General features: G+C 53.0%; 2 protein-coding genes across 2 annotated transcripts; both read right to left on the reverse strand.

Annotated features, from left to right (window-relative positions):
- Window positions 1–3,394: 3,394 nt before the first annotated feature.
- On the reverse strand, window positions 3,395–4,720 carry EV422DRAFT_537026 (uncharacterized protein). The gene is made up of 4 exons (XM_053070880.1): window positions 4,499–4,720; window positions 4,308–4,439; window positions 3,830–4,248; window positions 3,395–3,769 (listed from the first exon to the last, which is right to left on the reverse strand). Exons 1-4 carry the CDS (start codon window positions 4,610–4,612, stop codon window positions 3,547–3,549), a joined length of 888 nt encoding a protein of 295 aa, XP_052923415.1. The 5' UTR covers window positions 4,613–4,720; the 3' UTR covers window positions 3,395–3,546.
- Window positions 4,721–16,240: 11,520 nt separating this feature from the next.
- Window positions 16,241–16,768, reverse strand: EV422DRAFT_508003 (uncharacterized protein; the record flags this gene model as incomplete). The annotated part of the gene is made up of 1 exon (XM_053068705.1): window positions 16,241–16,768. The coding sequence occupies one exon, from the start codon at window positions 16,766–16,768 to the stop codon at window positions 16,241–16,243; it is 528 nt and encodes a 175-aa protein (XP_052923416.1).
- Window positions 16,769–17,489: the final 721 nt, after the last annotated feature.

A 17,489-nucleotide genomic window follows, 5' to 3' on the forward strand; every position in this document is an offset into this window, starting at 1 on the left:
AAGAGAGGCCGGCTATTCATAGATAGGCAACCCAGCAGGCCAGAGAACAACAACAACAAGAGGGGCCTGGGGGGGGCGCCAGCTATGCTCCTAGAGCGTGCGTGGCGAGCGTAGAGAGCATTGCTACAGCTGCTGGCTATGGAGAAGTAGTGGGGGATGTGGAGAAGCCGAGGGGGGATTGGCGAAATGAGAGGAGAGAGGAGGAGCGGCAATATTGCGGGAGGATTGGCGAAATGGGAGGAGAGAGGGGGAGTGGCATTGACATTGACATTGACACTGACATTGACACTGACATTGACATTGACATTGGCGTTTGACATTGGCGGTTGACATTGGCGGCTGTCAGTAGGTAAGCTTATGGTATGGGCGCGTCGTCCATAACATATTATGCAAGTTGCGAGGATAAAAGTGAGCGACAAGCGCCGTTTGAAAAGCTGTCCAACTCGCGGGAGCGCCGGCGGCGTAAGTCGTATTGTACCACTCGTGAGCAGTACCCTTGAGGTAGGTAGTGAGTGTAGGAGCGTACTCTGCCATAGTAAAGGCTATGGCGTTGGCAGCTTGAGTACCGTCTGGTCCAGCTTGTACAGCCGGGACAGTGAGAGACTTGAGGAAGTTGCTGTGAGACGTAACAAACTCTTCGATCTTTTTGGCAGCTTTGGCGCCATCGTATTTGACAAGCTTGTTCTTGCAAGCGTCCATAAGAAGTCTGAAACGTTCGGCTCGTTGGGTGTCTTGCATAACAGCACGCTCCCAAGTAGGGAAAGCAGCTGCGACAGCCGCAACGATAGCTTGAGTTTGTTGGTCCATTCTTGCTTGTGAACAAGTGTAAGGGCGACCTCCGGTAGAGGGGCGACGTTGACGAGGAATGTCTTGGTGATGCTAGCGGTAGGTGGTGCTACCATGTATTGTCAGAGGAAACGTAGACAATATTTGGCCCTTCTGAGAGGGCTGAGAGCAGTGTATTGTAGTGAAGACAAAAGTAAGAAGCTCTTCGCAGCGGCCGCTCGACTGACAGCTTTATATATGGGCAGCCAGTGGGGTTTGCGTGGCTTCAGTGAGGCTTGGCGCCTTATGTAATGTATCACCGAGAGCTCGGGTGGCCCGCCCGGGTCTCGGATCAAGTAGAAGTAAAGAGATATAATATGAAATACAAGTGAAGATGAGATATCCCCGACAGGTACGTTACCAGAGAAGCGGAGATTGCTTCAGACCGTATAGAGCCTTGCGTAGGAGGTATACCCAGTCTGCGCGCGGCTTGTGCGGATCTTCGTAGCCTTGAAATTGTTCAACATAGATGGGTACGTCGATGTCGCTGCGTAAGAACGCGTTGGGGACATCAAGTTGATGGATTTCCATACCGAGAGAGACGGCAATGGAGAGGAAAAGGCGAAGAACTGACATGGGTAGGGTTGGAGCGTAGGTGTCGTTATAATCAATACCCTTGGATTGACGAAAACCTTGAACGATGCCGCGGCCCTTGAATTTCTTGAAAGTACCGTCCGGATTGAAGATTTGATGAAGTACCCAAGTACTACCGAGTACGCGCTGATTGCGCGGACGGGGTACGAGCTCCCAAGTACCGTTATCGACGAGAGCTTGGAACTCTTTATCAGCTGCGAGCTTGAAGTCAGCTGATTGAGGGGAGGCCATCGCTTGGCGCCAGGTCATAGTGACGGATTGAGGTGTGTCTTCGGTACGCGCATTGAATGTGTTCGAGGGGAGGACTTGCTTTGTAGCGTTCAATGGAGTTGGTTGAAGAGAACGGGAGTTGGGAGGACGGGCAACAGATGACGCCTTTAATGAGGAAAACCAACCCTACATACAAAACCAACGCCCGTATCACTTCGCGTGATCCTGATACCTACGTTAGTGACGACGCCTCGCGCAGGGGGGACAGTTTGAGGTACTTAAATGGTGGGACTCAGACCGAGCTTCGACCTCACGCCAGGCTTATAAGGGGACGCACTCCTGCCACCCTCCCTGGACTTCCCAAAATCTTTCAGACCTCATCGCTTTGAGACCTCATCACCATGCCGCCTGGGGCGCAACCTGTAAGTGTGGCTACGGCGAGCTTTGCGCTCCCCGTCGAGGTCCTCGAGCTTGTCAACCAATATTTGCCCTTCTCTGCGTTGCTGGTATGGAGGGGAGCGGCGATCTTAACTGTTTGAGCGAGCGGGAAATGCTTGCGCGATTTACCCGGAAGCTGATAGCCGTCGCTGAAGGCTCACCCGACTGGACTGTCTTTAAGCGACAACACGAAATCGACGCAAAGCTTCTTCTCAAAGACGATCCGAGCCTTCAAGAGCAATATGTGATGGTCTTGTCCAAACTGCATTCCATCCTGCCTTCCATCCTGCCTCCCGATAAGTCCGCAGCATTGAACTCTGAGGGAATCACGTTCCGTAGATATGCAAGACCTGGCCGACACGCACGATACTCGGGAGAAAGTTCGGGTAAACGCGGAGGACGACGAGGACGACGAGATTTATGAGTGGGCATGGTGGGTCGGCAAATGGAATCGCGGGAGGAGGGATCGTGGGAGGGATCGCGGGCATTTGTTGTCGGTATACCGGCAGAAGCGCAGGGTGTTCCAGCTCCAGGCACCGGCGCCGTGGGGTAGCGAGTCGCCGACTATCCCGTCAATATGGACGAATTTTACTCCTACGCAAGAAATTACTCCAAATCGCCGTTCTGAACACAAAACGCGTCTGACATTAAGTGTTACACAAAGTGATACAAAGCTACACAGACTTTCGTCTTACACCTTGCTTTTGAAAATAAATGCGTGAACATTAAAAAGAATCTACCTACTTGCCACTCCAACGACAGTTTTGATTGCCGTACTGCTGCCTCCCAGAGCTGTCACTCGAATCTAATCAGCCCCTCAGACGATAACTGATTTTTCCTTCCTTCGATGACGGCACCCAGAGACATCAAATGGCAGCTGGGGATATTGGGGCCCGGATGGGCTGTGGAGGAGAGATTCGGTCCTCCGGTAGGAACATCTTTTGCAACTCTTGCACATAGTCAGCTACTTACGGGTACGCATTGTACGCAGCACTTTTATTTTCTTCGTCCTACGTCAGACACAGTGAACTCTGCCATGGCACATGCCTTGGAACAGAAACTTCGAACAGCCAGAAGTCGTTTAGAAGGTCTCCCACAAAACCTCGGACAGGCCTCTAAGATCATCGCTTCTATGGACCAAATTCCTGTGAAGATTGGAGTCAGTCTACCTCAAGATGCTCTGGATGTCGATGGACCTCCTTTTGTATTTTATGGCGAAAGGCCCGACATCTTGATTGTGGGTTCTTTCGATTTTGCGGAAGAGGATGTACCATACTGGGCTGCCGCCCTCAAGAGTGAAATCACAGTCCTGGGGGTTTTAGATGATCTGGAAAGGACCCCTGTTCTTTTTATGCATACGAATGGATCTGTAATTGTGGGCAAATTGCGTGGGGAAAACCTGTTCAAAATCGCGGACAGCATCACGGACTTTTTACAGGGGAAGTTGAAGGTGGAATTTATAACATCAACGAAATTTTCCTAAAGAATATTCGAATCCAACATACTAAAGAGATCATGGAAAGTTAAATCCATGCGTGAGAGGTGTACAGCGGCGTGTTCTGCGCAGTTTATTGGCGCAGTTTGAAGCACTCCATTCGAAAGATCGGAAGGCTGGAGGTGTGATGGCCACCATGACCGGTACAAGCAGAAACATGCATTGCACGGGGCGACATCGACGTAGGCCCTGGTTCGATAGTCGAACCTGCAATGGAAATCCCGTCAGAACAAGATCAATGCTACTGGGAGGGTCTTTGAATGTCACCTAAATGCTCGAATAAATTTTGCAGTTCTACCGGAAGGTTGCGAATGGGCGACGCTCAAAGATCGATCATTGCTCATTCTCACCAAAACATCATCCTCCACAGTTCTTTGAACCAGTGGGAGCAGGCGGGTCGTGGGTACCTCTATGCCGACGGAGAAGCGCTGCTGACGCCGCTCATGGAACGCAGCCCTGTCCAAACGTGTTCCTCTAAATTCCACACTTGTGCCAATTACCAAGCCGATGTCTTGGAAGATGCCTATTGCGATGACGGTGGGCATCATCTTATTCAAGCGCCCTCCACGAAGCGCGTTTGGTTTGATATCGATCAATGTCTCTGTTGCCATGAGCTCCAACGCTCGACGAACTTGAGCGTCTTCTGACAGCCCACCTCGGGCTTCCGCACGTACTTGAAAACTGACCTGACAGAACGATGAGTGCGTCAAAAATGAACTCCTTTATACAATCACAGATGGTATACCGCAAGGGCAATATACTCGAAAGGGTGCATCCACTCGAAGTGCTTGCTAATCCAGGGTTGAACGTGTACTTGGGATGGTAAACATAATTTCGTTGAGGCAACTGCAAGATCCGCTTCTAACAGTTTACACGCCTGACTGAGGTGAAATTGGACCATTGAATAAGTGAAAAAGCACAGTGAACAAAGCTTACCAAAAACACCAGTGTCTGGATGATGTCAGGTGGCACCAGCGACAGCCTAGCGTGCAACCCAGCTAGAGCATCCAAGAACTGCTGAACCTCTTTGCCGAGACCCCTGGCGCTCATGTTGCAGAATTTCGAAGATCGGCGATTCGACCATTTAGTTCAAACCATACGGGCTTAAGGAGCACAGGCGTCTGAGGTTCTATTGACATGACATGAAAACGGTATACAGGCTCATCACGTGTTACAACGCGATCGCGTGGCAGAAAGGCTGGTGGGGCTGCCAAACGGTCGACTTTTGCCAGGAAACCTAATAGAGGCGGGGCAAGAAGCAAGTCAGCAGTTCTGTGAGCAGTATCCGGAACCAGGAGCTGTTTAGGTTGCTCAGTTGGCATTGAGGAGCTTTTTGCCGCCGGTTACTGATTGTTGTTTCTGTACAAGGATGCTCGTCGCATTGACGCAGGTACATGGAAAGTTCAAGAAATGGTTGCGCAAACTTCCGTTGGAAACTTATGGTCACCTGCGCGCTCATTAGCTTGGAAGTCGTAGATCATCAAGTCAGGGTGATAGTCCGCACTCCGGATGATGTCCTGTAATAGACGGCGTAGATATACGTAACCACCGGTCCTCAACTACTCTCCCATTGGACCCATATTACGGTTGAGTTGCGGCCAGCAGGCAGTCGTCGAATTGACTTCAGAGAGACAGCTCTAGAGACAGCTACAAAATTTCACACAATGATGTGCCGTCCAAGATCATCTGGTCTGCTGATTTTGATGTGCGTTTACACTCCCAAGCAGTATTATTCTTACGACTGTCCTCCACCATCATCTGGCCCTGTTTTGATGGCCGTTCACACTTCTTCAACACTCTCAAGAGGTATAAAACATCGTCAATACAAGAGTTGGCCCAGTGCTGAACTGCATTGCCAAAATGGAACACTCGGAAAGGAACGGCAGCACATCGTACGGCGCAGGCCCATACGCTCAGATCCAATCACCTCCCTCTTCGCCAAACCAACAACCTGTCTGCGGTGCAAGTGCACATATCGATAATGGGTCAAAACCGTTAACGTCGGACGCTCAAGCCACCCCAAATTACGGTCAGTTCCAGACCCCTGGACAACCCTGGTACCCGCCGCCTCCGCCCGGAACGCAAGTCGTGTACCTCCCCTCGCCGCCAACCCGCCGCCGTCGGTGCAGATGTCGTTCCTGCCGTTGCTCTTTGGATTCCTCGCGACAATGAACTTTGGTGTCCTGGGCTTCGTCGCATACTTCTGCTCCACCGAAGCCCGGGCCCGCCACGTGATGCTCAGAGGACTCTCCGTGGGTGGGCTATTGAACAGCGTGATCATTATAGCGGCTAGCTTCCTGTACTTTAACGCATGTAAGGCTGCTAGGGAGGGCGATGCGCGGTACGTCAACGATCCGACCTTCAGAGACGGGGGGGCTGGGTACTATCTGGGCCTCGGGATGCCCTGTGAAACGCTGAGAACTGTGCTGCTTGCCGAGGCAGGGCTCTGCATACTACTATCGGTGGTCGCCGGATTGATTTTCCGGCGTAATAGGGCAAAGTTCGCTGCTGTCCGCCCCGGTCCCGTTTACGTCAGAAATTAGCGCCCCGTTCCTAGAGTTTGTTCATAATGTAGATGTACGTAGCCATCGCCGAGTTTTGTTCGCGAAATAGATCATTTTAGAATGCAAAGACGGTGCATCACTGGGAGATAAGCTTTACCTTTTTCACAATGATGAAAATGATGGGTACAAAGTTGAATGCTGATGACAGATCGTCCGTCGGCAAGAAGGGGCGCTAGTCGCTCGCGATGGTCGTTACGTGCTTGCTCGTATAGGCGGTCTGAAACGCTCGGGAAGAGTCCCGGTCGACGAATTGGGCCGATTGGGCCTAACCCTAGCGCATCAGGGATATGATCCCAGGCGGCGTAGCTCGCAAAGCTGCAGTCGCGTCGGAGGCCCAGAGTGTGGGGTTTCCCTAACCCTAACCCTACCCACTTTAGCTCCCTGGGAGACTCAGCGCTCACATACGCCCGCGCGTCGCTGTTTCTGGTTCCATCTCCGCCTTCCCTTTTTCCAGCCTTTTCAGCATTCCTTTTGTGAGTGGCCGGTTCATACACAACCAACAGACCTGAGAAGTTGTGGGATAACTAAACCAGGTATGGGGAACAACGCTAGCTTGTCTGTTCACCTTAATAGCTACTTACTGTGGAGTTTTATCAAGTAGGAGTGTTCACTGGACCGCTAGCCAAAAGGACATCCTACTAGCAAAACTTTGGCGCCCTGCGAAAGTGTAAGAAGCCCTCCTAGCACGTTGACACAAAGGGTATGGAGAATGCGTCCTCTAAATTTCAGAACGGGCACGCTCATATTGACTTGGGCAACGCAAATCAAGTTTTAGATGCCACAGACCCGGAAGCAGTTGCTCCGTGCGGCGGCGGCAAAGGACAGGGAAACCCATGTGTTTTGTGATATATGGAAAACCGGAAAATGGCTGGCAAGAATCCGGTGACCACGCGGTTGTATCGGTTCACCGCAGAGCCTGACGGCCTGCTGCTAGGCGAGGCAGCCATCCCACTCACGCGACGCCCAAATGCACAAGGCCGCACCGTAGTCAAGGTTGGAAAGCATGTTGACGTTACTCGATATGCATTCCCATGCGACAACGCTGGTCATAACACCCCCTGCCAGCCCCTTTCCTGCGGTTGTTGCCGTCACCGCAGCAGTGTTCGAGTGATGTTCAAGCAGAGCAAGTGCCCAAACTGCTTTGCTATCACCAAGGAAATCATGGAGACCGTTGTTGCAGATTGTAACAGCAAGGTGCAAGAGTGGAGTCGGGCTGGCGTTGCGGGAGAGGAAAGTGACGAGGAGCCCTCTGTCTTTGACGTTGATGAAGCAAGTTAAAGTAGGCATTTCTTTGTTTTTAAGAGAAAATATAAAAAATGTAATGAAACGGTTTTGAAGAGCGGCCTCTGGTGCACATATCCTACTACAATACTTGGGGTGACCGTTGCCTGTGTGCAGAGGCCGTGGGGTTGCGACAAGAGATGTCTGTTTATTCTGCGCGGAAGACCGACGACACGCTTGCCGAAGACGTATGTGAGCGCTGAGCTGGGAGATGAGTAAAAGTTGGTGGTCAGCCTTCCGATAGACAAACATTTCAATGACATTGGAACAACTATCATACGCATCCGTACCCCGAACGCGACAGCGGACTCCCGCACGGTTGCATCTCCATGACCAGCTGCGACAGTGGTAAACAAGCCCGTGAGCAAAACGAAGCCCGCCAGCATCTGGACTTGGAGAGATCTTTGGGCCAACATGACTGCCGTCGTACTCAGCATGGCAGGTCAAGGCGCCTGGATGGGATGGGACGCACCTTCCTCTTCTTTGAAGCCCATACACACTTTGTCCTTTTCGTTTGTGACACTGCTACTTCGCCATAGCTATCCCTGCAAGAAAAGCGGGCATTTTAGCATTTGTCGCTCTAAAACGCAACGCAGTCCCATTGGTTTAAGCAATATGGCATGACAGGGAGAAACTATCCTAAATACGCTACCATCGTGCTGATTAGTTCCGCTGCAGGAGGACTCCCACTTCACCGTCGGAGTTTGAACTTTTTTTCTTGAAGCTCCAAGTGAGACCGTGGGTGAGGTTTGGCAGATGTGAAAAATAATTTACAGTATTTGCGGACGACCTCGCCGGGCCTCACGAGGTGTGACGATCGCGCCTCGGTTGGTTCCATTTCTTTTTCTCCACCGGCCTGTCTCGCAAGTAGGGCTCCGTCCCGTCCGGGATGGGCCGGGTTTGCTGCGGCCCGGGTACCGGCCCGGGCGTCCCATGGGCTCCCACCGGGATGGGATGGGACAAAGTCACCGGGAGGGGAAAGCTTTTGAGGCCAGTAGTTTGGGGTGTTTGGAAAGATACTCACGTTAGTGTAATGGTCTGACCTATGGGCTTTTGTTCATAGAATCCAGCGGATGTGATGAGTTCAATTCCTGAAGCGGGTGTTCTGAGGATCAGCACGTCAGGGTTTTGATTTCTGCCTTAAGAGGGGTGGGCTGCACTGTTCTTGCAAAACAGTGTGTGTAATCCCCCGACTGTTACCGAGTGGGAGTTAGTTTAACTTGTAAAAATCTCCCTGCGGGCGGTACAGCGCGATGGCATCAAGACGTACACTGCGTATGTAGTATCTTTTTTTTGCTTTTTTTGCTTTAATCCGCACGATACATTAATGTGCAATATCAGACACAATCCGGGCTGCCCACAAATGTGCAATATCAGACACAATCACTGTGTGCGCACCATGGCTTGTCATTTTGAGTTACAATTTTGAGTATGGGGGATACATTGAGTACGGGAGTACACCTAACACTACAAGTCACCCTTCAACAACCAATTCTGGAGACACATCAAGGCCTCCATATGAAACTTCACTGAGCGAGCCACGGTGATCGGTTATAACCCTGCGTCCAGAGGAGAAGAGCGCCTCACAAGGGACACTTGTAGCGGGAACAGAAAGATGCGCTCGTGCCATCCTGCCTAAGGTAGGAAAGGCTTCCGCATGCCCCTTCCACCAAGTAAGGGGATCAACTGCTCTATTCTCGAGAGGTCCGTTGAGATATTGCTCAACTTCTTCTTCCAGCAACTCTCTGCGCGGGCGTTTGAAGAGTTGAGCGAAACCGTCATCATCGCTCTCATCCGCCAGATCCTGCAGTGAATTCATCCCAGCGGAAACTTGATACTTCCTCACGTCAAGCATGAAGTCAGCGTGAATGGCCGCAGGCGAGGGGAAGATGTCTCCTTCCGCATAATCCGCAAAGTACGCTAGCTTGAAGCGAGGGTCAAGGATCGTTGCATTAAAGTAGATTTGTTGCTTCCCGATTTTTGCTGCGTATTGTTCGAGTTTCCAAAGCATTTGGTCAACTGAAGGCTGCATGACGGAGCCATCGTAAGTGCTACCAAAGTCCTTGATTCGTTCCAAGAGCAGTTTCAGGACAGGCACAGCAATGGTGATCGAGCTGTACACACTGCCGGAGAGGTTTTTGGTGGCGGTCTCGAGGGGGCGGAGCAACAGGATAACTTGATGCAGAAGCTCTTATGAATGGGCGGAGCCGATGGAAATAGAGGCGACTTGTGGTGCAGGTTGTTGACAGGTAATGGTATTCAGACCGAAACAAGAACTAGAACAAGACTAGGAAGAACTGGTGTTGATCTGCTGGGGGATCAGGAAGTGGGGAGCTCAGGGGAGGCGGCTATTTATGTTTTTCTGGGAAGGCTGGGAAGCGTGGGGAAGCAGAAGGGTACGGAATGAGAGGGAAGCCAAGAGAAGCGCCAAGGGTGGGGAAGCATAGAAACAGAAGACTGGGGATGGGGTGGCTACGCTGAGGCTGTGGGCGGGTACGTGGGGAAGTATGGAGAAGGGTTTGTAAGCGCCGAGTGTTGGGAGGTGTGGCTACGTGCGGCTGCGTGGAGAAATGAAGGCAGTGGCAGGTGTGGGGTAGCGCGGCTGCGTGCGGCTGCAAGGTTTGGCAGATGTCAGGTTTTGACAGGGAATTGACATTGACTGACTGTTGGGATGCTGTCATGAGGTAAGCGCATGGTATGGACGCGTCGTCCATAACATCACCCCCTCCTCTAGCCACGGCGTCCGGATGTTGTTTTGATGTTGGCAGGCTTTGGTTGGGGTTTGTCGGGGTACTTTTGGTGGAACTGGGCAACAAGCTCTTGACATCGGGCAAGGTGTTCCACTGGCTCCCATGTGTTCTCCGAGCTTGGCCAACCCTGCCACTTGATGAGGTACTGAAGGTGCGTGCGTCGAATACGGGAGTCAGGAATGTCTTCCACAATCCATTCCTCCTGTCCTTCGACTTCTTCTGGTGGGGTGGATTCTGGCTCAGTTCGCTCCGGAATGGTGAAACGTGTTTCAAGAAGGGAGACATGGAAGACGTTGTGAATTTTGTAGGATGGGGGAAGCTTGAGGCGATATGTGACCGAGTTGATCTTCTCCGTGATTGTGAAGGGGCCAATCTTACGGTGATCAAGTTTCTGGGAAGGTCGGAGAGTCTTGAGATTCCGCTGTAAGAGCCAGACACTGTCCCCGGGTTTCATGTCTGGGCCAGGTGCCCTCTTAGCATCGGCAAAGCGCTTCATGCGTCCTTGGGCCTCCTTGAGCTCAGTGGCAAGCTGTTCATGGATTTCCTTGAGATGGTTGGCACGGGCTTCGGCTGCAGGATTAAGGGATTCGGTTGTGGTGGCGGAAGCCAGACTGAATCGAGGATGGAACCCATAGTTGGCGTAGAAGGGGGTTGTCTGGGTGGCGGAGTGGATGGTGTTATTGTAAGAGAACTCAGCAGAAGACAAGAGTTCCTTCCAGTTATCTTGTTGATAGTTGCAAAAGCAGCGAAGGTATTGCTCAAGAATCTGATTGGTCCGCTCGGTTTGTCCATCGCTCTGGGGATGGAACGCTGATGAGAGGTTGACCTTGGTTCCCAGGAGAGCGAAGAGACGTTTCCAGAAGTGGGAGTTGAACTGGGCCACGGTCAGATACAATATCGTCGGGGAGTCCATGGAGCCGGATGACATGGTGCCAGATCAGATCTGCAGTTGACTCAGCGGTGGCAGTTTTCCTGCACGGTACAAAGTGCGCCATCTTGGTGAACCGGCAGATGACAACGAGCACAAAATCAACCCCATCACTGGCGGGTAGATCCGTGATGAAGTCCATGGAAATTGACCCCCAGGGGCGGTCAGGGACCTGCAGGGGTTGGAGGAGTCCGTAGGGCTTGTGTCTGCTGGTCTTGGCTTGAGCACATACGTCGCAGGACCTGATGTAGGACTTGACAAAACGCCACTGGCTAGCCCACCAGTAGTTGCGTGAGATGAGCTCCAGGGTCTTTGACATGCCGTAGTGTCCTGCCAAACGCGTGTCATGCATGTCCCGGCAGATCTCAGCACGGAGCTTGTTGGTGGGGACGTAGACAAGGTTGTCGTACAGCAGAACCCCATTTTCCTCGGAGAATCGCTTTATCCGTTCTTGGTCTTCTTGAGATTGCTGGGCAATGGGGGCCCTAAGCTGTCGCCGGATGGTTTGCGCAAACACATCGGATGCCAGGGCAGCTTTGATTTGGTCAAGGAGCGAGGAGTCCAGTGGGGTCAGATAAGTGGCGGCCAGGCGGAGGTGGTCAGGGGTGAGGATCGTGGTTTCCTGGGAGCGGAATGCTTCTTCCTCCTCCCTTAGCTCGTATTCAGAGCGACGAGAGAGGGCCTCAGCTTGGTGTTGCTGGGTACCAGGGCGGTATGTGATGACAAAGTCGAAATCAGCAAAGAAGATTGACCAGCGGGATTGGCGGCGGTTGAGGGTACGGGTAGTCATGAAGTACTGGAGGTTCTTGTGGTCACAGTAAACGATGACCTTGTGGCGGGCACCAATGAGGTGGTGTCGCCATTGAGCAAATGAGTCTTGGATAGCCAGGAGTTCCTTGTCGTAGATCTCATAGTTGATTTCCTCAGGAGTAAATTTGCGGGAGTGAAAGGCCACGGGGTGGAGTTGATCTGTGTCATCGGGTTGAAGGAGGACGGCGCCAAGGGCAAAGTCGGAGGCATCGGATTCGACAATGAAGGGCTTGTCAGGGTCGGGGTGAGTCAGGATAGGTGCGGAGGTGAAGGCTTTCTTGAGGGTTTCAAAAGCTAGGTGTGCCGCGTGGGTCCATTTGAATGGCAAGTCTTTGCAAGTGAGCGTGGTCAGGGGTGCAACGATCGCAGAGTACCCTTTGATGAATCGCCGGTAGAAGTTGGCAAAACCAAGGAAGCGCTGGATGCCTTTGACATTCGTCGGGGGTTCCCATTCGGTAATGGCAGCCGTCTTCTTTGGGTCCATGGAAATGCCTTGCTGGGAGATGATAAACCCCAGGAACTCAACAGAGTCACGGTTGAAGTCGCATTTTTCCGGTTTCGCATACAGCCCGTGCTGGCGGAGTCGTGAGAGCACCTCTCGGACGTGGTTGGGGTGGTCTTCTGGGTTTTTTGAGAAGATCAGAATGTCGTCAAGGTAGACCACAACAAAAACGTCGAGAATGTCACGGAATATGTCGTTCATGAGGTGTTGGAATACTCCAGGGGCATTGGTGAGCCCAAACGGCATGACATTATACTCGAATAGGCCGTAGCGACATCGGAACGCTGTCTTCCATTCATCCCCTGGCCGGATCCGAAGAAGGTTGTAGGCTCCCCGGAGGTCAATCTTGGTGAGCCGGCGTGCCCCTCGAAGACGATCCATGATGCTGTTAATCAAGGGCAAGGGATAGCGATTCTTGATGGTGATATTGTTGAGTCCACGATAGTCGACGCACAGACGGAGGGAACCGTCCTTTTTCTTGACAAAGAGGACTGGGGCACCGGCGGGAGACTTGGAGTGCTTGATGAACCCCTTAGCTAGGTTCTCTTCAAGGTAGTCACAGAGTGCCTGCATTTCAGGCTCGCTGAGACTATAGATCGGGCCGAACGGTGGCTGTTTGCCCTCTTCTAAGTCGATGGGACAGTCGTAGGGTCGGTGCTCTGGGAGGGTATCCGCGTTCTTCTTGGCGAAGACGTCCGCAAAATCTTGGTATTCTTCAGGAATGATGGCCTTCGGATCTTTTGGAGGAGTGGTCGCCAGGCTTGGGAATCTGACTGGTCGGATTGGCGTAGGCAATGAATGCCTGGTCATGCCTTGCCGCCACACGGAAAGCTGGGGCGCTGATAAACGATACGTGGATCGGTGTGGGTGCTGGGTCCAGTGTGTTGGGTGTCTGGGCTAGGGAGACTGAACTCTCGTCTTGATGGATACGGATCAGAGGTTCAGGGGTTTTTGAGGGCTTCGGGCTAGGTTCTGTTGGCAGGGCATCCCAGGAGGCGTATTGTCCAAAACCGCAATGGCAGCGGACGCAAAGAGTGCGAGTCTTCCAGTGTAGCTCCACATCATGGAGCTCAAACCAGGGAAGCCCCAGGATGATTGGCGCATGCGGGGAACATGTCACATGGAATACCACCTCCTCAAAATGGTCGTTGACCCACATGCCCAAAGGTTGGGTGTGATGGGTAATGGAGCCCGCATGGCTGGGACGTCCGTCAACTAGTTCAAGCGCAATGGGGTCCTCCTTCTTGACAAGTGGGATGCGGTGCTTGCGGGCATAACTTTCATCGATGAAGCACGACATCGCACCGGTGTCGAGTAGTGCTGAAAGCTGAACTGGAGCTCGCTGGGCCGATATCTGCAGGGTAACAGGGTACTCGAATGGTGAGGATGGGCCCAAAGTCCGCATGGGTGAGGGTATCTCAGATAGGAGATTGGCATTGTTGGTGGTCAGGAGAAGGGTGTTGCTGGAGATGCCAGGATCGGAGCAAGGTTTTGTGGCTTCTCCCTTGGCAGTACTTGCGTGGTGAGAAAGCCCAGGACAGGTGTTGCCCAGCTGCTCGGCCTTTACTGCAGCTGGACTTGGGCAAAATCCTGGATGGGTGCAGGTTCCTTAACCGCGACATTCGCCGTGCGTATCTTGTTCGGGCAGAGTTTGGCTATGTGGCCAGGTTTACCACAGTAGAGGCAAAGTTTGTTTGTGATGCGGTGTTGGCGCTCTAGCGGTGTGAGGGGTCCTCGCGGACGAGCAGCGTCAATGATCATAGGGTCGTCTGGGCGGTTGTCGGGGCTCATGAGGGTGGGGCTAGTGGTAACTGGCACATATGGCTGTCGGTTCCTGCTTCGCTCTAGACGGCGCTCAAACAATCGGTTGTCACATTGGATGGCCTGTTCCATCACGGTGTCGATTGAGGCGGTAGGGGGCATCGTGAGCATTAAGTCCTTGACGTCTTCTTTGAGGCCGCGACGGAAGGTGGCAATCAATGCCTGGTCATTCCACAACACATCGCATTGCAGCTGTCGGAATTCAGCTACATACTCTGTTGCTGCACGGGTTTGTCGAAGGTTCTGGAGCTTGTTTTCGGATGTGCGGATCCTGTCGCTGTCTCCAAAGACTGCTTGCATTTGCTGGATGAAATCATCCAGGTTCGTAAGGGAATGATGGTCTTGTTTGACAAGGGGCGCCAGCCAGGCCTGGGCGGTGCCAGTGAGGTAGGTGCCAATAGTTCGTATCTTGGTCTGATCGTTGGGGTAGCGCCTGGGTTGGAGGGCGAACATGAGCCGGATCTGGTTGAGGAACCCACGGAACATGCTTCGGGTGCCATCAAATTTGTCTGGGAGACTGATTTTGGGTTCAGGGGCGTGGGTGGCAGGGGCAGTGGTCTGGGTTTGCGCTAGTTCGGCTTGTATGGTGGGATTCTGTGCTCGAAGTTCGTCAATCGCATTGCACATGGCTTGCCAGGCTTCGGCCGTGAGGGGAAGGGCGTCGGACATGGTGATTTGGCGTGGAGGTACAGCGGGTGGGGGTTGTTGAGCAGATCAAACTGTTATGAATGGGCGGAGCCGATGGAAATAGAGGCGACTTGTGGTGCAGGTTGTTGACAGGTAATGGTATTCAGACCGAAACAAGAACTAGAACAAGACTAGGAAGAACTGGTGTTGATCTGCTGGGGGATCAGGAAGTGGGGAGCTCAGGGGAGGCGGCTATTTATGTTTTTCTGGGAAGGCTGGGGAAGCGTGGGGAAGCAGAAGGGTACGGAATGAGAGGGAAGCCAAGAGAAGCGCCAAGGGTGGGGAAGCATAGAAACAGAAGACTGGGGATGGGGTGGCTACGCTGAGGCTGTGGGCGGGTACGTGGGGAAGTATGGAGAAGGGTTTGTAAGCGCCGAGTGTTGGGAGGTGTGGCTATGTGCGGCTGCGTGGAGAAATGAAGGCAGTGGCAGGTGTGGGGTAGCGCGGCTGCGTGCGGCTGCGAGGTTTGGCAGATGTCAGGTTTTGACAGGGAATTGACATTGACTGACTGTTGGGATGCTGTCATGAGGTAAGCGCATGGTATGGACGCGTCGTCCATGACAGAAGCTCCCATTCGAGAGGAGCAAGTCCATACTGGGCAAGCCCGGCTTCACTTCGAGTGAATACGTCAATCGAGTCACGCAACTTTTCCGCACGGATGAGCATGTGCGCTGTGGAGTTCCAGCGGGTCGGAACATCTTGTATCAACGTCTTGGCAGTGACCTGAGGCTGAGTAAACTCCACAGTGGCACTGAAGCGCGCACGGCGCTGAGTGGACTTGGCAGAACTGCGTGCAAGTCCTCGAATGCGGGCAACAATGGGGCCAGCCTCTCCAGACTCAAAGTCCCGAGGCCCCAGCAAATTGCCAATATCCATCAAATCGGCAGTCTCAGTCGCTTCACGCTCATCACCCGTATCACCCAGCGCCTTGATGGCCGCTTGCGCCCCAAGGTTCAAGATGTGAGCAATACAGCCAAGGAGGTTGTGCGCAGGCGAAAAGTTGTCAAGTTTGCCAGAGGCGGCGAGGAAGGTTGCCATTGTATTGTTCGATGAGGCGTTATCGGCGGTAAGACAGAAAACTTTGCGTGTAATCCCGTAGTCCTCCAGAATCTGCAGCAAATGCTTCGCCTCGTTCTGCCCAGTGTGATCTCCGGCGATAACAATGGTTGCAAGCGCACGATCTTGCAATTTCCATTGATGGTCGATCCAATGAGCCGTGACTCCCAGAATCGCTTTGTGGTTAGGCGAAGTCCACATGTCGCACGTGAGGTTGATGTTAGAGTCAACCGCGTCGAAATACTCTTTGAGGCTTTCTTTTTCTGTGAGCAGATGGCATTAGATCAGGTCTCTCTGTGCGTGGAACCAGAATATAATACCTTCAAGAAACGTGTTCAACGTGGCTCCATGGATGGCGTCAGCACCAGTCCACATTGTCGCTACCTCTGGATTACAAAGCATCAAAAGATGGCGGAACTCGGGATACTCGACAACAGCGTATGGCAGGGCTCGTCGGGCAACCAGCTGCACCATAGCAGACTTCAGAGTGTCACGGGTGAGGGACAACGGAGGGCGGGGTTTGGTGAGGTAACCAGTGATCGACCCAGGCTGACTGGTACCGCTGCTCGTAAGGCGATACTTTGAGGTCAAGTGACGGGCAAGACCGGAGGTACCGTGCTTGTGAGTATAGGCAAACTTTGCGCCGCAAACGCGACCAGATACACCTGCAACTTGACAAGTGACGGTGTTGGAGCCGGCGGGATCGTGCAAGAAATACTTCCACACCCAGCTTTTCTTGATCTCTGGGTTGGGCGACGTAGGCACGGAGCCATCGCGGGACTGCTGGGTGGATATCTCGTTTTCCATATTCGCGGAAAAAAATTGACGGGCAAAACTGACAGCTCTATAGTTCAGGGGGGCCCGTGGGCCGGGCCGGGCTTTATATATCCCAGCCCGCTACCCGGCCCGGGTGGTACCGGGCCACGGGACACCCGGGATGGGACGCGTCCGGGACGGAGCCCTACTCGCAAGTCGCAACCGTTCCGACGCGTCTAGCAGCTCAGCTATCTCGTGGAGCACTTGGAAAGCGGGAAAGGAACAGGAGAACTGCAGGAACAGCGTCGTCCAGCGTCTTTCCCTCTCACTCAGCTTTCACCTGCCCCTTGCCGTTCCCCCGCGTTCGCCGCCACCCTCTGCCGTCGTCGCCATGGCGGCCACCTCGTCTGTTCGCTTCCCGGCCTCCTTCAGCAACGAAGTCCTGCGCTTGGTAGTCTCCTACCTCCCCTCACTGCAAGACGTCGTCAACCTTACACTTACGTGTTCGTCACTGAGTGCTTTCCAAACACCCGAAATCTTGTACAATGTTGCACGCCGGCTTTATGAGCCCACCAGCCCAGACGGAGTCAAGAACTATAACTGGGCGGCCGGCCTCGTGAGCCAGTTCAGGATCAGCTCTCCGGAAGGCCTAAAACATTCTCTCACTATCGCAGTCCTTCACCGAATCGTTGACGACATACTACGCAACGCCAAAGCGACAATACAACTTTCTCAGTTCATATGCCGCGGACCAGATTGCGTTCCCTTACTC

Source organism: Fimicolochytrium jonesii (assembly GCF_025526975.1).
Source record: "Fimicolochytrium jonesii strain JEL569 chromosome Unknown EV422scaffold_21, whole genome shotgun sequence".
NCBI classification, from domain to species: domain Eukaryota; kingdom Fungi; phylum Chytridiomycota; class Chytridiomycetes; order Spizellomycetales; family Powellomycetaceae; genus Fimicolochytrium; species Fimicolochytrium jonesii.